Source organism: Chrysemys picta, chromosome 4, assembly GCF_011386835.1.
Source record: "Chrysemys picta bellii isolate R12L10 chromosome 4, ASM1138683v2, whole genome shotgun sequence".
Classification (NCBI taxonomy): Eukaryota; Metazoa; Chordata; order Testudines; family Emydidae; genus Chrysemys; species Chrysemys picta.
The window spans coordinates 125,164,722-125,186,638 of NC_088794.1; the positions used below are offsets into that span (position 1 = coordinate 125,164,722).

The following is a 21,917-nucleotide window of genomic DNA, read 5'->3' on the forward strand; positions in this document are numbered from 1 at the left end:
CTTGTGAAATCAGTGTCTCCTACAAAAGTGGATGCACAAAATGGGAGGCTGAACATTACTCTCTTTGGATATAGATTTGCTGACTATTTAGCTTTCTTACCGGCAACTGTTTTAAGAGTTTGAAACCATATGGGTCTTTTGGGTCCCCATGCAGCCAACTCTGGGCAGAGATTGAAACCGGAGAAATGTAGTGCATTGATTTACTGTACGAACAGCCACTCTTCAGTGTTAGCACAATTGTTGACACACCACAAACAAGTGATGCTTTTGTGAGAATGACAGCTATTGAAGATTTACCCTGTGGAAGTTCATATGGTAAAAATAAATGAGTACATCCAAAACATATACAATATACCATTACAATGAAAATAGCAAATAAAGCTAGAAATGGCCTATAGCTCATACAGTCTTCTTCAGGAATGGTCTGTACCATTAGACACAGCAGTGCTTCATAATTTGTTCTGATTGGTTGGCTGGGTGGAGTTAAAGGGGAAAATTTTAACCTATATGACTTGACACCATTTATCTGGAGACTTTTGCATTAATTTAGATGGAATATATGGGGCCAAAAAGTCAAAGTTGTTAACATGACCCACTCACCATTCAACATTAAACAGTTTTAAACAAGGTTCGGGATTTGGTATACAGAGACCTCAGCCTGCTTAGTACCAGGGCAAACACATTACAAATCTTTTTTAACCTTTTATTAAAAATACAGAAACAGAAGGGAAAATAGTTAAAGCATTTGAAATGTAAAGTATTAAATGAAGGTTTCCTTTTAACAACATCTCTTGTTCCCTTTCTCTTTAGTGGGGGAGAATCTTTAGAAGGAACCCCACCCCTACCACCCTTGTCTGACAGACTCTTAGATGGAATTAAAGATGGTAATAATTGTCCTTTTGGAGAAAAGAAGAACTTAGTTGTGATGGGCTGGAGCTGTTGTTAAAGTCCAAACCCCTTTCCTAGGAAACAAAACATGACAAAACACACACAAGAGGGAAGAGAAAATAACAGTCAAGATGGAAAATGCAGCTTCTGTCCCTGGTGTAGAATCTCACTTGCAGTCACACTGCTGAAGAAACAATCTTTTCAGCCACTTGGAAACCTGGCATACTTGTTCCAGCACGGGGCAAGGTAGGCTATTGCTTTTAAGTGCCTTTCTTATCACAAGCTTATAGCAAAGTTGCAAAATATATAGACCCAACTGGCTAAACCAAATTCTTATTAAACAGAAGAAAAGACGCAATGCTCCAGATGTGGCCTCACCAGTGCCGAATAGAGGGGAATAATCACTTCCCTCGATCTGCTGGCAATGCTCCTACTAATGCAGCCCAATATGCCGTTAGCCTTCTTGGAAACAAGGGCACACTGCTGACTCATATCCAGCTTCTCATCCACTGTAATCCCCAGATCCTTTTCTGCAGAACTTCTGCTTAGCCAGTCAATCCCCAGCCTGTAGCAGTGCATGGGATTCTTCCATCCTAAGTGCAGGACTCTGCACTTGTCTTTGTTGAACCTCATCAGATTTCTTTTGGCCCAATCCTCCAATTTGTCTAGGTTACTATGGACCCTATCCTACCCTCCAGTGTATCTACCTCTCCCACCAGCTTAGTGTCATTTGTGAACTTGCTGAGAGTGCAATCCATCCCATCATCCAGATCATTAATAAAGATGTTGAACAAAACCACCCAAGGAATGACCCCCGGGGTGCTCCGCTTGATACTGGCTGCCAATTAGACATCAAGCTGTTGATCACTACCCATTGAGCCCGACAATCTAGCCACCTTTCTATTCCCCTCTTAGTCCATTCATCCAATCCACACTCTTAACTTGCTGGCAAGAATACTGTGGGAGACGGTATCAAAAGCTTTGTTAAAGTCAAGATATAGCACGTCCACTGCCTTCCCCATATCTACAGTACATTCTAGGATGAGATAACTGGCTATCAGGTTGGTCAGGCATGACTTGCCCTTGGTAAATCCATGTTGACTTTCCTGATCACCTTCCTCTCCTCCAAGTGCTTCAAAATGGTTTCCTTGAGGACCTGCTCCATGATTTTTCCAGGGACTGAGGTGAGGTTGACCGGTCTGTAGTTCCCCTGTTCTTCCCTTTTTTAAAGATGGGCACTATATTTTCCTTTTTCGAATCATCCAGGACCTCCCTGATGACCACGAGTTTTCAAAGATAATGGCCAATGGCTCTGCAATCACAACAGCCAATTCCCTCAGCACCCTCAGATGGATTAGATCTGGACCCATAGACTTGTGCATATCCAGCTATTCTAAATAGTCGTTACCCTGTTCTTTCACCACTGAGGGCTGCTCACCTCCTCCCCATACTGTATTGCTCAGTGCAGCAGTCTGGTAGCTGACCTTGTCTGTAAAGACTGAGGCAAAAATATCATTTAGTACTTCAGCTTTTTCCACATCATCTGTCACTAGGTTGCCTCCCCCATTCATTAAGGGTCCCACACTTTCTCTGACCTTTTTCTTGTTGCTAACATACCTATAGAAACCCTTCTTGTTATCCTTCACATTCCTTGCTAGCTGCAACTCCAATTGTGTTTTGGCCTTCCTGATTACACCCCTGAATGCTCGACCAATAGTTTTATATTCCTCCATAGTCATCTGTCTAAGTTTCCACTTCTTGTAAGCTTTCTTCTTGTGTTTAAGCTCACCGAAGATTTCACTGTTAAACCAAGCTGGTCGCCTGCCATATTTGCTTTTCTTTCTGCACATCGGGATGGTTTGTTCCTGCGACCTCAATAAGGCTTCTTTAAAATACAGCCAGCTTTCCTGGACTCCTTTCTCCCTCATATTAGCCTCCCAGGGGATCCTGCCCATCAGTTCCCTAAGGGAGTCAAAGTCTGATTTTTAGAAGTCCAGGTCTGTATTTTGCTACTCTCCTTTCTTCCTTTTGTGAGGATCCTGAACTCAACCATCTCATGGTCACTGATGCCCAGGTTGCCACCTGCTTCTACTTCTCTTACCAATTCTTCCATTTGTAAGCAGCAGGTCAAGAGGAGAACTGCCCTGGTTGGTTCCTCCAGTAGTTGCACCAGGAAATTGTGCAATTACAGTTACAATTATGCAGTCAGCAATTATTGTGTTCACTTCCATCCATCTGAATTCCCTCCCCAAATCTTATTTTTTTGAAGAACCCCAAAAGGGATGATAGGTGAAATAGCCCATCTCTTCATTATTTTGTCCAATAGGACTAATTTCCGACACATCGATTTTGGTTCATTGATTTCTGGTCCCACACTTCTCTTGGATACCAAGCATGATCTTAATAAAGTCCCTGACTTAGATCAGTAGGCCTTTTTGTTTGGACTAATTCAGTCTGTCTCCCTTCTGCACCTTTCCCATCAATATTTGTATAGCTTATTGTGACCGTTTATGAACTTGCACTCACTTCTCAAAGTTGAGCTCACAATTGTGATAAATGTATATGCTTAATTACCACAACAGCTGCCTCTCTCTACATGTAATAGGACTATGGTTGTGATCAGCAGGGTACTCAACCTACCTGTTTTAGATGGGAAGGGGAAGGGTGGGGGAGGGGATGGCAGGACATGCTCTGTGAGGTGTCCTTGACTCAGGAATTCACTCTTCCACTTAATCTACCACAGCCCACACTTGTTAATTTTCTGGTCATAACGTCAAGGCCATTTTTTTTTTAAAACCAGGATACTTTGGGGAAGGAGGTGAATTAAGGATTATGACATGATAAGAGGGGATGTTCTGATTAATAGAATTAATGTGGGTACATATAGCATATGAACTTGTGTAGACAAGTCATTATTTCACTAGTGCTGATTTTATTTTTATGTGCTTGTGTCATGCTTGTGAAAGAGCCCACAGCAATGGAAGGGTGTGTGTGTGAAAGAATAAAAAGAAAAACTTTACAAAGGGGTAATTTTTCCCCTGAGTTGCTCCATATTACCTGACAAACATTGACTTTACCCCAACACCAAACACACTGAAAGGAAAAAAAGAGACTGTCAAGGTGAAACCTGGTGGGTAACTCTCCCATCATTAATCTAAGATTTCCATGTTCTGGCATGGCAGTTTCACTTCCCCATGGGGTATTCACACTAATATTAATCAGCTCCAAAGCCTACATTCTGATCTCCATTAATTTTTTACACCTCATAGGCAATATGCTCATGTAGACCCACATGCAGACAACTAGAATAACAAGGTCTCTGCCTGGAGGAAGTTAGAAAATAAACTGCATTGATAATGAATAATATGAATGCATAACAAATTACACTGAGGGTAAAGATGTGAGGGAGAACAGAAACAAGTGAAAAGGAATATGGCCCTTGGAAGTAATTTTACATGATATATACTAGGTAGATAGATTCTTGAGCCATATTCATTCCATAGGTGGAACTCGCAGTGACATGTATGAGAACTTTACACAAGGACTGAGGGTCAACAGGCAATAGATATTCACAAAATGTTGATCAAATGTTGAAAATGTTTCATAGCAAAGTCCTTTAACAAAGATATTCTACATGACCCAGTCACTACATAAGTGTAGGTTTCAGAGTAGCAGCCGTGTTAGTCTGTATCCGCAAAAAGAACAGGAGTACTTGTGGCACCTTAGAGACTAATAAATTTGTTAGTCTCTAAGGTGCCACAAGTACTCCTGTTCTTTTTACATAAGTGTAAATTCTCTCAATGTATAATCATCTGCTCTGCCCCCCTTTATCATAATTCTGCTAAATAAAAAATGAAAGATACTATTGTAGGAGCCAGTATGTTACTCACTACTTGTCTGCTCTTACTTGTTTGTAAAAATTGTTAGTAACAGAGAATTCCATCGTGTAACTATCAGTGTCATCCCAGTAATCATTTGTCTTCACTTTAAATAGAGATGGATTTCCAACTGCTAGCTTCATTAGTGGCATGTGAAAGATTGGATAGGCTGTGAAATCAAACACAGAAATGAAGATCATAATTACTTGGAGCCACGTGCTCCCTTACTATAGGAAAAACTCAAGTGAGGAACAATTAAGCACAAGACTCAAAGTTTGAACTCGGAGTTGCCATCTAATGCTCCACTCAAAGGGAAAAGATGTGTGTCCATATGGAGTGAACAGGGAAGAGTTATCTCCTACTCACAGCTCTGAATGCCCTCCTCCTCAATGTTAGTAGTCGCTTCTTAGTTTGGCCGAACAGGTTAGTTGACCTGTTACTGTAATGTGTCTTTACACGGATGAGTGCAGATTTTTGTGGGAACCATATCTGAGAATTTCCTGAGTTTTTTCTCTCTGGCCTTCCTGCATCTCATCTTATCCCACTCTTTCCAGTCTGTGCCGCTGTTAAAATCATTTTCCCGTCTCACCACTCGATCACGTCACTCCCGTTGTCTTTGAATCAGACATGCTCTCACTATCTAGCTTCTCGCCCTCATTCTCAGTGCTCTGCACAATTCTATGCTGGCCTGTATCTCAGCTCTCATTTCTCACCAATATTGTTACCCTCAGCAATGCAGCTTTGGTATGCCTCACCCACCTTGGCCTTTGTACCTTTTTCCATGCCACCTCTTTTGCTTAGAATATCATGCATCCTGTTGTTTTCCAAACAATCATTCTTCATTCCATTTCTTTGTTAAAACAGAATTCTGCCACAAAGCTTACCAACATTAATCCATCAATGCAGTGTGTGTGTGTGTGTGTGTGTGTGTGTGTGTGTTAAAAGGAAGAAGAACTCTGCATCACTTTGAAATTTGACCATCCTGTGCTAATATATTCTGCTAGTATATTGCACTATGATGGGATTTTCAAAAGTGCCTAAGGAATTTAGGAGCACAAGTCTCATTAAATTTCCAGTGGGACCTGTATTTATCTCTCTCTGAGTGCTTTGGAAAATCCCACCGGATGTGTATGAAGTGTTATGTACCCCTAATTTAGGATGCAAAATCCTTGCCTAGGTACTGAGCTGCTCTTTGTTTTGTACATCATCAACAACACTATCATATGGTTAAAGTTTTCAACCTGGGATTGAAATGCAGATTTAGGGTCAAATTCTGCTATCAAATACATCCATGCAACTACATTCACTTACATTGGCATATATGGGAGAGATCTATACCGGGGATTCTGATAGTTATCTTTTTAAATGTCTTGACCCTGCAAACATTTACACATGTGAGAAACTTGACTTATGTGAGGACACTCACTGAAGTCAAGGAGACTCTTCATGTGACTGAAGCTACTTCCTGTGCAGGAACAAGTCCTAAAGTACTGACACTAATTTTCTAACACTCTCACCAACGCTTAATTTTCTTTGATTCTTACTGGGCGTCACAAAGCAGTTAGTCCCTGAGGATAGACTAGGCCCAGCTCCCTTGGACCAAGCAGGTGAGTTCAGTGTAGCCAGTTAAAGAGGGCTGAGCCAACTCAGTACTTATAAAGGGTTGGTAGTGGGCAGGAAGAGGAGGGATTGATTGACACAGGCTGTGCCTGGGGAGGGAGAGCCACACTGGAATACAGCTAACTCCTGGTAGGTCCCCTGGAACAAAGTGGGGGTTGGTGCTCAAGGAGACAGCCCTGTGGCTGCTCAGAACTGAGAACCTGCCAGAGGGCCCTGAGAGAGGTGGAGCAGAAACCTGAAAGCAAGGACTGAGTTAAAATTGTTTTTCTCCTTATTTGATGGCTTCTATTAAGAAAGTAAGCCTCCTTGCAAGACAATGGGCATGGCAACATATATTTTGGAGGTGGGGAGAAGCCTGGCCCAGTGACACTGGTGATTAACACACAAGTGGAAAAAGTGCCCATACTGTACTGTTTACATGAAAAATTGTGTTTAATCATTGTGGCCCCTGGCACTTCCTGTTCTCTTTCCTCTTATTATTTTATTCCATTGGTTTGATTTAGTCACACATTTATTTTTGGCCAACTATTTTAAAAATAGGGTCCAAAAGTCAGGGTATCTTCTAGTGCTTATATGTAATTGAAAAATAAATGAAAACACATTTTAAAAGAAAAAAATCAGCTTCACCTTTGCATTAAATTTCTTCAACCGTATTTTTCCAAGGACGCCAAAAGCTACTTGTCTTTGCTAAGAACAGAGGGCAAGATACAAAGTTCACTGAAGTCAATGGGAAGACTCCCACTGACTTAATGAAATTTGGATCATGCCTTAAGTCTATAGTGTTACGTTGCACTCCATATGCTTTATGAAAATATGTTTATGAATGTGAATACAATGTAACTGGAATATGCTTTATACAAAAGGTCTCTTGTAAGGTATCATTACAAAGCTTATGATCTACCGAGTGTGCTCATCCTATTTGTATGCATGTATCATTCTTGTATCTGAAGCTAGAAATATGCAAAGTTTAGGTCATTAATGGTGGTTTATAATCTTGATGGCTCCCATTGACTATGACAATTGGTTGTAAATGGTTTATTTACCTGCATGCCTTTCTGGGTACATGTGGGCCAGCCTTTGGGTAATGAAGAATGAGGTCTCACAGGGACATGTGACTATGTCAGCTGATAATGAAATTCATCTTAAATCTGGTACTTTTCCATTTAGAAGGAGGGGTGGGGACCCAGAAAGACAGAAGAGTCCCACTTTGTGCCAAAGCTATAAAAGGGGGTGGAGCAGGACAAAGGGAGAGCCAGTCATGAGAAAACCCCCAGTTAACACCTAAGATGTCTGCTGGAACTAACAGGACTGTACCAGATGAAAGGATTGGGCCCAGACTAGGAAGAAGTCTAATCTGTGAAAGAAGTTTATTGGAACATCTGAGGGTGAGATATTACCCGTAATCAGTTTCTTAATGTATTAGGCTTAGACTTGAATGTTTTTGCTTTATTTTGCTTGGTAACTTACTTTGTTCTGTCTGTTATTACTTGGAATCATTTAAATCCTACTTTTTATACTTAATAAAATCACTTTTGTTTATTAGTAAACCCAAACAGCTGTGCATCTCTCTCTATCAGTGTTATAGAGGGCGGGCAATTTATGAGTTTATGCTGTATACGCTTTATACAGAGTAAAACGGATTTATTTGGGGTTTGGATCCCATTGGGAGCTGGGTATCTGGGTGCTGGAGTCAAGTAACCTGCAGAGTTGTTTTCACTTAACACCTGCATCTTTGGGGGTGTGGCCCAGACCTTGTGTCTGTGCTGCAGCAGGCTAGTGTGTCTGGCTCAACAAGGCAGGGTTCTGGAGTCCCAAGCTGGCAGGGAAAACAGGCTCAGAGGTAATTTCAGCACATCAGGTGACAGTCCCAAGGGGGTCTCTGTGACCAAACCCGTCACCTATAGCAAGTTTGAAGTTTTAAAATTAACCTAGTTATGAGTGCAAAGAGAAACCATCTGTCAAAATGTTGTAAATGTTACAATGGCCATACTAAGGAGCCTGGTTTTGGGTGTGAAGAGAGAGTGAAGGTAAGTAGAATATGGTTCAAAAATTTCCTTTTGTCCAAAACCAACCATGTATAATTTCAGTTTATAATTCCAGCAAGTGGCAGGGGCTTGAAATGTAGAACATCGTCTTCATTGGAGTTACTCCAAATTTACATGTAACTGAAATCAGTATCTGGCCATTATCATGTAAAATTCAACCAAACCAGCCTAATAGCTATTTAATGTTTTGTGTTCAGACTATAGAGCTCAAGAAATAAAACAAAATTCAAAACGTCTCACCTAGATTAACAGGGGTTACTCTGAATCCAAAATTGAAGGTTTGGGTAAGATCCAGGTATTTAATGGCATTCAGTGGTAGATTATCAAGCTCTCGTACCCAGTATCTACAGGTGTCTACTATAATCTTCCATTTTCTTCCATTCTTAGTGCCAAAGTCATGCACAAACCACATGCTTGAGGAAAAGGTTTTGTTGAAAGGCACTCTCTCAGGCATGGTAGCATCTGCCAAAGCATTCAGACCATCTAGAATTTCAACAATCAGGAAGCTGCTAAAGCCAGGAATCACCACAGTCTTCTCAATATCAGAAGGTTTAAATACATTAAGACGTGAAGAAACAACCTTCACCGAACGATTATAATCTAAATTAAGAAAACAGAATAATTACATTTTCTGTTCAATAATTTTTAGTACGCAAATCTAGGACCAGATTATGACACCCTTACTAAAATTGAGTAGTACCTTATTCCTTCACTGGTATGACCACATGTAAATTAACATATTATTCAGTGTGAATCATGGTGTCAGAATCTGGCTCATAATTACAACAAAGAATGCTCATAAGTAACAGTTTAGAAATAAAAACTCATATTGGATTTCAAACATTTGTGTTTGTTGTAACTGCGATACATTTTATTAAACATAGGCTCTGATCCTCCTCTTACCATGACATAAGAGCTGCACCTTCAGCTCTACTCTAACATGGGATTTTGATACTGAGGAAACCCTCAGGTAGTTGCTTGAGCCAGATTTGCAGCTGCTTTGTGCACAGCAGGAGGAGGCAGCATCCCAGCCCTAGGTTTACAGAAGGGCATTTTTGGGTGGGTGAATTTGCAGCTTTCAGTATTGATACAAATGACCATTTCTGGAATAAGTTTAAGGGTGGCAATACACTCTCTTTCAGTGGCACCATTTCAATTGCTTATAATTTATTTGTATATAAAATTTCTTTAAATATGTCATAGTTTTCCCAGAGGAAAAATGACTAAGTCCATGGCATTTTTTAAAACAAACAAACAAGCAACCAAACAAACCATTTTGAGTGGAGTTCAAGCTAGATTCCACTGAAAGATTATATATCTATATAAAAAAACCGGACACTTTTTTCATGCTTGTATAACTCCAGGACAGCTCATCTGAACTGATTGTAAATATCCAGTTTCAGCCTGAGGCTGAGAAAAAAACATGTGGAGTTACAGACTCAAAGGAAGTGTTTAGAGGGAGTGAAAATTGGGGTTTAGAATACAATGGCTTTTCAAAATATGTTAACGGTGGTTGTAATATTGCTCATTTGGCCACTTTGAAAGAAAAATGAGGAAGTCTGCAAACAACTCAGAATTCTAAGCACGTTTGTGCTTCCAACACTCTCTCCCTCCACTCTTTTTATATCACTTGTCTCCTTAGATCGTCAGGGTTTAGAGATCTTCATATGTGTTTGTATATCATCTAGCACTATGGGGCCTTTGGACACTATGTAATATAAGCATTATATATGAATATTTCTTAGTAATAATTAACAATGAAGCAAGAGAAAGTTGTCTCAAATTTGTTAAAACAGTTCTGATTTCATTGTTTAATAATTATAATATAATTAATAATATATGGAGATATACCTATCTCACAGAACTGGAAGGGACCCTGAAAGGTTATTGAGTCTGGCCCCCTGCCTTCACTAGCAGGACCATGTACTGATTTTGCCCTGGATCCATAAACTCACAACCCTGGGCTTAGCAAGCCAATGCTCAAACCAGTGAGCTATCCTTCCCCGCAATTGGTATATATACTTTTGTTCTTCTTGAGTGATGCACATGTGCATACCATGTCTGAGTCCCAACAGCTTTTACCATCACCAGTGCCTAAGAAGAGGCATAAGAAGCAGGGGAGATTGTTGGCACTGAAGTCTATTAGGCATGGGGATAAGAGTAGAGTGCAGTCTAAGTCTAAGTACTCCTCTGCTTCGGTACCGCAGAAGATGGAACCATTGATTCTGGCACCTAGGTGGGTGACATCAAGTCCAAAGTCAGAAGGAACTCCTTCCACATCTGTGGCACAACACCACATACTGACACTATCTCAGTACTGGCCATGCTAGAGGCATTTGTGGTTGCCAGGGAGCTCCTGACCCTGTCAGTGCCAATATCGCCAGCAGTACAAGAGCCAATGCTATTGGTGCTGGTGGACACAGGAGAACCAGCAGGATCATTACAGAGCTCGGTACCATGCCAGCCTCATGTACCCCTGACAGCTCTTACTTTGGTACCGTGAATGATAAAACCCTTGATGTTCACTTCTCTATGGACCTCTCCTCTGCACCAATTGCTGGCACCATCTGGAATGGCACCTCTGTGGTCAGCAAAAGGAGAGTCATCTTTTTCCAAATCGGAGGCTGGGTCTTACATTTCCCATTCTCGGAGCCGCTCCTGCTCCCCCTCCTCTAGATGTTTCCACCCTTCCTTGCTACACGGGTCCTGAATTCTCCAAGTTAAAGGATTTGGCCCTAAACAGTAAGCTCTTTGGGGCAGGGACAATCATTTATTTTGTATTTATACAGTGCCTGGCACAAAGTAGCTCAGTGAGGTTATTGCCTTTAGGTGCTACCACAATATAAATGTTAAGTAATAATAAACCTATATAATTGTCCCCCAACTTTTCTATAGAAGACAGATATGTAATGAAGTAGTAAGTTGATCAGAGAAGGCAGATGGAGTTTAAAAGTTAATAACTCGAAATAAAAGTGAAACTAGCAAGTTTTAAATTAAATTTTTAAATCATATTAACTAGAAATACTACTAAGTATTAGAGAACATTACCTGTATGGAGTTTTAGGGCAGAGAATAGAGGAATGCAATTTGAAATCATCACCTGTCTGATATTCAAACATTTAAGATTTTGGAAAAGAAAAGAGATGTTATTTACCTATACAGTAACTGGAGTTCTTCAAGATGCGTTGTCTCTATGGGTGTTCTGCTTCAGATATGCATGCATGCATTATGCTTGTGATCAGAAATTTTTGCCAGCAATAACTGTTTGGTCCACACATGCATCCTAGTTATCTTTGTGCACCATTCCAAGGGTATAAAGGGCAGTGTGGCAGGACCAATCGCCACTCCATCACAGTACCCAGCATAAGCTAGGGACTCTGAAGCAGAGGTGAAGGAAGATGGGTAGTAGAACATCAACAGGGACAACACATCTTAAAGACCACCAGTTACTATACAGGTAAACTCTCTGAGCAATTGTCCCTGTGGGTTTTCCACTGTAAGTTCCTCCCAAGCAATAAACTAATTATGGAGCTGGGTGTTCAGCATCCTATCTAGTACAGATGAAGTACTGTCCTGCCAAAAGAGGATTCCAATCCAGAAGTCTCTAGACTTCTAGCCTAATGCCTTGAGAAGGTGTGAATAGAGCCCCAAATTACCTCTTTACAAATATCTATAATAGAGATACTTTTCAACAAGGCTGCAGATGTAGACCAAAGTCTAGTGGAGTGAACTCTAAGAATAGTCTGGGGGGAGGGGTCTAAAGTCATGATTTTATAGCATGTTCTTATTCACCCTGAAACCTACTTCAATAATCTGAGTAGAAACAGGGGCACCTTTCTGCAAATGAAATAAAGAGCATCCGGGAGTTCTTAAGGACTTTAGTCTTTGGAGATAAAAGGCTAATACTCTCTACTGAGTGAAATCTTGCTTCTTCAAGATTGGCATGAAATTTAAGGTAAACTATTGGTAATTGAATGTCCTAATTACGGTAGAATTTGGATACTATTTCATCTTCGCTGACATAGTAGCTACTAAGAAAGATGTCTTCACTGCAAATGTAGGAAAGAACATCTTGCTAAAGGCTTAAACAGGGGCCTCAAGTGCTATAAGGACCAAATTTTGATCCCAATAGGTAGAAAAAGTTTCAGTAACCACTTGATAAACCTATGTCATTGGGCGAGGGGAAAAAAAACAAACAAGAAACCTTCTAATGGAGGGGAAAGCTGCTAATAGCTGCCAAATGCACTCTAATGGAACTCAGTGACAGCCCCCTATTTTTTAGGAATAAGTAATCTAAAACAGAAGATAGCTGTGACTCAAGAGGAAGCAGACCAAATGTAGAACCTCTTCTATTTTCCATATGTCCTTCTTGTAGAAGGTTTTCTGCTGTGGGTGGAATTGTGCATCCCTATCCTGCCTGGACACCCAAGATACCCGTTCTGACTGATATTCTGGGGGAGGGACTCCTAGAAAAATAAGGTTGTGTGTTCTCATCTGTATGTTGTGAATCTGATAAAAGACATAAAATTCAAAAGTGGAGCATGCAGTAGAAGATGAAGTAATTTGTGGTAAGGTCTAAGCTCTGGTCAGTACTGAAGATTCAGTTGGTTTTGATGACAGTCTTGTGACTCATATTGACGGGTGCATGTCTCCTGACAAAAGAAGGGATTCCAATTCCTCTGGTACTAGGAGATCCTGGGGTAGAATAAATCTATCTGGTGCTGGTGTCAATTGAGGAGAAGGCACTTGCTATATTAATCCTACATGGAAAGAAGTAGCTGGTACTGGTAGTGAAATCATTGATTTAGCCAATACTGAATAACTCTTCAGAACCGACCACTTTGCTGGTGCCCAGGACTTGCTTGCTTGTCAAAGCAAAGACAAGCACTCAGAGAAGAATTTGAGATATCTAGCCATGGAGAAATAGAAAAGAAATTCAGTTTTACACTTTTGGAGAACTAACGCCACTGAAATGTGAATTCCTTTGTCTGCAGGTTAAATATAGTGTACATTCAGACAGCTAGAATGGGGATTTTTTTTTTTGTAAAAGGTCATATAAGAGGTTATTTTCCAAAAAAAGGACCTCATTACTGTACAGAATCAATGATATCTGTAACTTACATTCAGAAACAAGCTGAAGCTTAACTCTGGTGGTGTTTGACGCCTTCAAAATACTTAAAGAATTATCTATAAAGAAGCTTTTATCTTTAGATTCAAAGGGAAACCTCTCCAGAACGTCTACGATGACAGAGGATAAATATTGTGGAGGATATTCATGATGGAAAACATTGACTATTGTAGCTGATCCGCTTGGCCTACATGGGCAGGAAGCATATATTTGTTATTACATTAGACAATTCGCTAATTAAAGAATTTACACATGCTTAAGTCCAACCCTATTCACAACAGTACTTAAAGAACATATGTAAATCCAATTGACTTCAATAGGATTTAAGCATAAGTTTAGACAGTCAAGCATATGTTTAAACACTATTCCTGAATGGATATGCTTTCATGAACTAAGGTGCTAGTCAGGTCCAGTAGAGTAGAAATTACCCAAGTCTGTCTCCAACACAAAGCCAGAACAGTTGGACTGTGTACAATGTTGGGTGCGTGTAGCAGAGATAGAATTCACTTCCTAACCTGCAGGCAGGCTATGGAGCTTCAGTGCAACCCCTCTAAAGTTGATATTCCAGCCCATGGACCACAAAAGCAGACACTGCCACTCTGTTCCTCTTCTACTATGTTCCTGCCTCTGGAGGACTTAGCGCAGAGGCTCTCTTACGATGGTAGCTGTTTTCAATCACCATGTTGTTTTAACACACATGGTGCTAAAAATGCTGCCAGAGCCAGAGAAACATCCACACTAGAGTTCCCAGTGGTCTCAGCACCACTGCAGCTGAACTGGTCTTAGAAACGGTAGGAATTTTTTTGTATCAAGTCCATAGTGTAGACAAAGCTTGAAGTAAATTCTTGGTGCATCAGAAAGCTGCAGCTGAAAAAAAATCAATCCAGATGCAAAGGGAAAGAAGAGTGAAAGAGGCTGTACTGATGATTTCTACTGTTATTTCTGAAGAAAGACAGGTGACTGCTGGCAAGGGTAGAGTGGGGAAGCTTGGTTTGCTGCAGAGCTCAAAGCATATTTAAAACATAACTGCTGATTGACACCATTGATTAGCGTCTTTACCTATGCAGCCCTTTGCCTGTCTGCTGATACAAGCAAAGAATTGTAGTGGTGGCGGTTTGTGTCAGGTGAGTGCCTGTTCACTAGTACTGCCACAATGTCCTTCACACAGCAATCAGAAGGTAAGATTTAACCCATTAGCCAGAGAAACTGTCTCTAATGATATTGAACGCTCTAGCAGACATTTATATTCAACACAAAGTCAACACACAATTAGGTTATGACTGTCTGCTGCTATGCAAATGAGGCACTGGGCTGGAGAAGCAGAGTTGATGTAAACTGGCAGAGCAGTATTAGGACATTTTCATGAGCATTACATTCATTTACAAAATTTAAAACCAAAAATAACCACAAACAATACAGGAACTAGACCAAAATGAAGCTTTATGTGCTCTCAGCTATCTCTAAAAACCCTTCGCACCAGTGGTGTGCTGATTTAACACATGATGTTAGTGTACACAAGAAGGAAGTAAATAAAAAGCTGCAATAAATCCAAGCTCCATTAAAACACACACACACACACACACACAAATGTAAGGGCTAGATACTACAGTCTTAAATCAAATAAAACTACCATTGAACTCCCAATGTCTTAATGGTCTCCTAGTAAACACCACTTATGACTCTCCTTCATGATTCTGCCATTTTACCTAGATTGTTTGCTGCCGACGTTGCTCCATTGGACAATTAGAGGGCAATGTTTGCTGCTAGCCATCTGGCAAAGAAAGGCTTTCTGAAGGCCACTGAGCATCTATTGGACTTCAGTGCAAGCTTTGCTTGCAGTATACCAAGACTGGACCCATCCTTTGCAGAATGGAAAAAGTAAAAATTGACAGAAAAATCTATATCCAGCTAAAATCTGCCCTTGGTTATACCCTGGTAACCCTATTGAAGCCAATAGATTTGCAAAGTATGATTGAGGGCAGCTCTTTGCCCAATGTTTCCACGTTCCTAAAATGGTATTTAAAATTTTTTAATAAAATACAAACTATGAAAAAAAGTATTTAGCAATGCTCTTTTAAATGATTAAAACATGAAAATATTGAATGCTCTTTGATACTAATAATATAGCAAGAGTTCATCTATTTACCGAAATTGTAACACCTTGCCTTTGTGCAGACCATAAAATCTTGACTTTTGAATACTTCTTGATTTTCCATTCAATGGGATATGTTCAAAAATTACCATTTGCTGTTCAGTGATGTATTGTGGCGACAATGGGCCATCAAAACCTATGTCGTCCTCCTAGAATGAAGGGAAAATGTTGGTGGTTATCCTTTTTCTTTTTATTCTTCTTTGCCTAAACAATGTAAAATATAAAATTGTGCTGATGCCTTGAAAACTGATTAAAGACAAATTAGTAAAATAAGGACATTTCAAATAATCTGTTTCTTCCCCCCACATAAAATGTTACAAATGTTTTCTAACACCTACAGGACTCTCTAAATATAGAGACCACCCTATTAAAAAGGCAACAGTAACCAAGCTTAAGAGAGTGGTATTTGAGGTACAGCAATTATTTCCTCTGCTAAGTAAAGGGAAAACTGCAGCATCTGAGATGTGTAACTGTTGGCAAATGTTTTTAAATGGCAACAAAGGTATTTATTTTGAGTTTACTGATTTTTTTTTTAAATAGTAAGAAAAAAACCCAGTAAGTATAAGGACTATATTATTGGACAATTACTTGTTACGCATTTGATTTAATAGGTATTATGCCAACTTCTTATTGCATCGTTATTAGCACCTACGGACCAGGGTCACATTTCCTGGAATATTTATAATTGAAATGTGATTTTTTTTTAGGTTAACCATGTTATGTTTAGGCCCATAGACTGATCAGATTTTACCTCTGTGACTAAACTCCACTCAACCTCCCACTTCTTATTCCTGCATCATGCGCTTCTCTCTATTACTGTGAAAGAAAGTTCATTTCCTCATAATTCTTAAGCCTTCTCTTCTTTTGGTATTATTCAGTACATTATTCTTGTGATGTTGTGCAATCTATATGGTTTTATAAAAACATGATAATAAGTGAATATAATGTAACTGGGATATGCTTCGTGCAAAAGGTCTCTTGTAAGGTATCATTACAAAGCTCATACTCTACTGAGTGTGATCATCCTATTTGTAGAAATGTACCACTCTTGTATCTAAAACGCGAAATATAAAATATAACTCTGAGGGCCTATTGTAATTATGTAAAGTGTGGGCCATTAATGATGGTTTGGAATCTTGATGACTCCCATTAACCAGGACCATTGTCTGCAGATGGCTGTGTTTACCTGTTAGTCTTCCTGTATATGTGTGTGCTGGCAAGTGAGCAATGAAGTCTTGCAGTGACATGTGATCATGTCACCTGAACTGGAATCCATCTTTAACCTGGTGCTTTTCCAGTGAAGGGGGGTGGAAATCCAGAGGGACAAAGGGTTCCCGCCTTATGCAAAAGATATATAAAGGGGTGGAAGAGAGGAGCCATCATGAAGAATCTCCTAGCTATCACCTGAGCTGGAACAAGAGCTGTACCAGGGGAAAGAATTATGCCCAGGCCTGGAAGGTGTCCAGCCTGAGAAAAAAAACTTACTGAAGCATCTCTGAGGGTGAGATTATCTGTATTCAGTTTGATTAGACATAGATTTGCGCATTTTATTTTATTTTACTTGGTGACTTACTTTGTTCTGTCTGTTACTACTTGGAACCACTTAAATCCTATTTTCTGTATTTAATAAAATCACTTTTTTCCTTATTAATTAACTCAGAGTATGTATTAATACCTGGGGGGGGAGGAGGGACAAACAACTGTGCATCTCTCTCTATCAGTGTTATAGAGGGTGAACAATTTATGCGTTTTCCCTGTATAAGCTTTAAACAGGGTAAAACAGATTTATTTGGGTTTAGACCCCATTGGGAGTTGGGCATCTGAGTGCGAAGGACAAGCACACTTTTGTGAGCTGTTTTCAGGTAAACTTGCAGCTTTGGGACAAGTGATTCAGACCCTGGGTCTGTGTTGGAGCAGATGGGTGTGTCTGGCTCAGCAAGACAGGGTGCTGGAGTCCTGAGCTGGCAGGGAAAACAGAAGCAGGGGTAGTCTTTGCACATCGGGTGGTAGCTCCCAAGGAGGTTTCTGTGATCCAACCCGTCACAATTCTGTCTCATCATATGCTTGGGAATTGCTCTGCTCACTTAATTAAAATGTTACTATTTAAACTCAAATTCTGCAAAGCATTGGGAAATAAATTTGCATAAAAGATACTATATAAAAAGAAATACAATTTACCAGCACCCACTCTATGTGTGAGCAGCACTGGGTGATTCAGCTCTCTTCCATTTAAGGTGAAATCCACTCGTGTGTGAAGAGCACACTCAAAGCCTTCTGCTCTATTCAAGCATAGCATTGCACCATCTGCTAGTGGGGAAAGGCCTGTGCAAACCTGTGCTGAACTCAAATAGGAGGGTCAGACGATGATGTTTGAGGTGGAATGGAGAGATGGACTACTGGATCCACACTTAATTGTACTCAGCATAAAAGTGAAGAAAGGTCTGTGACTTATTCCAGGTCCTGGACTAGAAATACCCAAACAGGGGCTGCACAGCAGCGTTGCAGCTTGTCCAAAGGCTCAGGGTGGATTCCATCCACTTCCTCGCATGAAACCCAATTTCCTTGAACTTTGTGCCTGGCGAGGCAGGAGGGGTTTTAAAAGTATTCTACAAGAGTTTGATAATTTTGTTATACAACTAACCTGTATTAGAGTGATAACATCAAGCAGGTGTATTTCCAGACTATCAGAGACTGATTCATTCAGAGAAATTATATTTAAAGACCCCAAGTGGTCATAGTACAAATTGAAAACATTGTGTGCTGATGTCGTAAGCTTGGCATATCTTTCTAAACCTACAGAGAAAGAACATAGGACAAGATGTTGAAAATAGGTCACCTGCACAAGCAAAACTTGGTAGCATAGTGAGCTTAGGTTTATTGCAATAGGGCTGAAGGCTGCTGTTGACTTCCGAGGGAGCTGTGATGGCTCAGGATGAGGCCTCTGTTTTTAAAAATCTCTGAAGAAACAAGCTTATGGTAAGTTAATAAATAAAAACGGTTTATAACAAAATCACAAACAAATGTAATTGAATGATTATCTCCTATTTAAGGTCCTGATCCTGCACTGAGCACTGGGATAAGCCCTTGTGTCCATTATTGTCAAAGAGGCTCTGCCTGGGTCAAGGGATCCATGCATGCATGCTGATTGGAGGCTCAAAGCCCCAAGGCTCAGTCCTGCAATCAGTTAAGTCAATGACAAAACTCCCACTGACTTCAATCATAGTGTGGAGCATACCATTATTGATACTCAGCCCAAACAGATTATCTGCTTTGCAGTTAATGATGCGTATGTTAATGTTAGTAACACAGAGTTTTTCCAACCGAATGACAGCTCGTTCAGAACTTAACAGAAGATATGAATTGAATACATTATTTTTTGTAGCAGTTTAAAAGATTTCTTGTATCCCTTCAGCCAATGTACTGTAAAATAATGGTAACGAAGAACTAGCTTTAATTGTTTTTCCCGGAGCATGGTTAGCAAAGCAGCTGCCCTGGGTCAGTTCCTAACCACTGCAGAACTAATTCTGAATTCCTCACCTGCCTTAGTAAAGAAGATGTTTCCCTTGTCCGTCACAAATGCAATTGAGTGACTATAAACACACATATTTGTTTTTATAATTATTTCATTCTCCAGAGTGATTAACAACATAAAAGTGTTGCCTCCATCGTCAGAAAACCAGACCTATGGAAAAGAAACAATTGTGACTGTTGAACTGCTATCTGCATTCATAGCTTGCTCACAGAGTATTATAGAGACAGAATCTTTTTCAAATTAACATTTGCTGGAAATAATCAAAGTAAACACCCCAGCCTCACAGTTATAAAAATGCAATACATTTTATTGCACACATACATAAGTATTACAGAAATACTAGCCTGTCACAAAATCTACAACTTGATGTTTTTAGAAAATAACCCCTATCTGGCAATACGTTTCCCTGTAACTAAAATTTGTTCATAATTAACTATAATTCACTTCTTGAGTATTTCCTCTCTCCTCCACCTCCCAGAATTAGGCCTATCCTTACTTAAGATGAGCAGTACCTCACTCCACAAAGTCACACTTGATTTAAATGAGACCATTCACAGACTCTGTTCAGTGGTAGCAAGCACTGCAGAATGAGGCCCTGTGAGAAGTTATTTCTTCCCACAGTTAGAAAATGCATGACAGTTTCTCATTTTGATCTTGCTTCTGCTGAAGTCGATAGGAGTTTTACAAAATTTCATCAAGAAGGATAGAACTGGACCTTTCATTCCTAAAAATCACCATAAAAATTATACTTCACTTCCATATATATTCCCATAGATGCACACCTGGCTTCCATAAATATAGAGAAAGTGACTTCCTGGGTGAAAAAACATTCCAAAAGGCAAAAACTTAGGGTCTGGAAACCAGAATACTGGAAATTTTGTTTTCCTGTTCAATCTGTGGTCTGTTAACTTGTACACCGAGACCATTGCTTTATTCTAAAGAGAAAAAAATATTAACTATAGACAGGTAAGATTTTTGCACAATCATTAAACCACTAGCATACAGAATATCATAAGAGACAGAATGTACAGCACATTTAAGTGGTTATAAATTTATGTCTGGCAAGTGACAGTAATACACGGAATTTAGAGAGAGAAACCTGCACATTATTGTGTAACCGGGCACAAATTTTTGCTTTTCATTGACCAGTCAAATAGAGTATCAGAGGGGTAGCCGTGTTAGTCTGAATCTGTAAAAAGCAACAGAGGGTCCTGTGGCACCTTTGAGACTAACAGAAGTACTGGGAGCATAAGCTTTCGTGGGTAAGAACCTCACTTCTTCAGATGCAAGTGAATCTTGCATCTGAAGAAGTGAGGTTCTTACCCACGAAAGCTTATGCTCCCAGTACTTCTGTTAGTCTCAAAGGTGCCACAGGACCCTCTGTTGCTTTTTACAGTCAAATAGAAACATTCCCTAATTTCTAGTAATTGAAGGAAAAGACTTTTGTGGCATTTAGAAAAGATGGAAACTTAAGTTCTGAAGAGCGGGAAACGGGGTTGTGAATAAAGCAGAGGACTGGGAACCAGGAGAGCTGGGTTTCGTTTCCAGCTGTGCTACAAAACACCCTGGGAACTGCAATTAAATGTTCAATTTTCCTTGTCAAAATATAGTTGCTCATGAAGAGCCATTTGCACAGATAACCTTTTTTCAGTGCAAGGCACCTAAAGAAGGACCCATTTTATATACAGAAATAAAGGAGAAATATACCATTACTACTTCACACTTCTGTAGCACATTCCATGCAAAGATTTCAAAAAGCACCTGCAAACACTAGGATGAAGTTCATCCTTGTGCAGAAGTCCAACACCAAGCCAATGCACCACTTCCACTCAACACAGGCCTTGCTCTGGACTTCAGCACAGGGGAGAATGTCACTGTAGATTAATAAATTTTTATTATCCTCATTTTACAGATGGGGAAACTAATGCACTGAAAGGTGAAGTGATTTGCCCAAAAAGCAAACCAGTGAAAGAGTCAGGGATAGAACTCAGATCTCCTAAGTTTCAGTCCCCCTCCTCTAATACTCACTGATACTGTTTGGCATTCTTTAATCCAAAAAACATTGTCTTGAACAAACAACAGAATGGCATGGAAGGGTGGGCAATTTAATTTAAATTATAAATTAAAGTTCAGATGTGCTAAGCGGCAGAAATTATGCCTGGGGTTCCATACTGTACCTGAACAGTTATAAGACCTATTCCAGTGTTCTGCTGATAGTCAATAAGAAATGCCACTACTCGTCTAGAAAGTGTCTTTCCACCATGAAATCTATGGGGCAAGCAACTGTACCATTCTGTGTATGGATCATTACTATAGAAACAGGTAGATACCTAAGAGGAAGGAAATATGTGATTAGGAACTCAATATGGTGAAAGTTTGAATGGGTTTGTATGTAGTGTATCATAAGCTTGGTTTCAGAACAGAATGGAGGACCAGATCTTCAGCTGGTGCAAACTGGCTCAGCTCCATTGACTTCAATGAAATGCTTGTGAGCATGAGACTAACAAAACTGCACAAGCATTTGCACAAATCCCTTCAGCAAGACCAAACTCAGTCTTACTCGGGTCCTGGGTTTCTTGTTTTGGGCAGAAATTGACAACTATCTGGAATCAAGCCAACCTCTATGTTGGATTTGTGATATGGACAAATGGGAACTAGTAAGTAAGTGGAAGTT

At 39.9% G+C, this 21,917-nt stretch overlaps 1 protein-coding gene across 2 annotated transcripts in view; it reads right to left on the reverse strand.

Moving 5' to 3' along the window:
• Window positions 1–21,917, reverse strand: part of CATSPERB (cation channel sperm associated auxiliary subunit beta) — a 77,515-nt gene that overhangs the window by 28,737 nt on the left and 26,861 nt on the right. For both annotated transcript variants that reach the window (XR_010601140.1, XM_065595623.1), the window contains exons 6-14: window positions 21,421–21,573; window positions 20,026–20,178; window positions 19,249–19,393; window positions 18,353–18,504; window positions 15,706–15,860; window positions 13,553–13,746; window positions 8,672–9,031; window positions 4,796–4,935; window positions 101–298 (exon numbers count right to left, since the gene is read on the reverse strand). Coding sequence is in view for 1 of the 2 variants with exons in the window: in XM_065595623.1 (XP_065451695.1) it covers window positions 101–298; window positions 4,796–4,935; window positions 8,672–9,031; window positions 13,553–13,746; window positions 15,706–15,860; window positions 18,353–18,504; window positions 19,249–19,393; window positions 20,026–20,178; window positions 21,421–21,573 (1,650 nt within the window). In the remaining variant the exon portion in view is untranslated. The remainder of the gene's footprint in view (window positions 1–100; window positions 299–4,795; window positions 4,936–8,671; window positions 9,032–13,552; window positions 13,747–15,705; window positions 15,861–18,352; window positions 18,505–19,248; window positions 19,394–20,025; window positions 20,179–21,420; window positions 21,574–21,917) is intronic.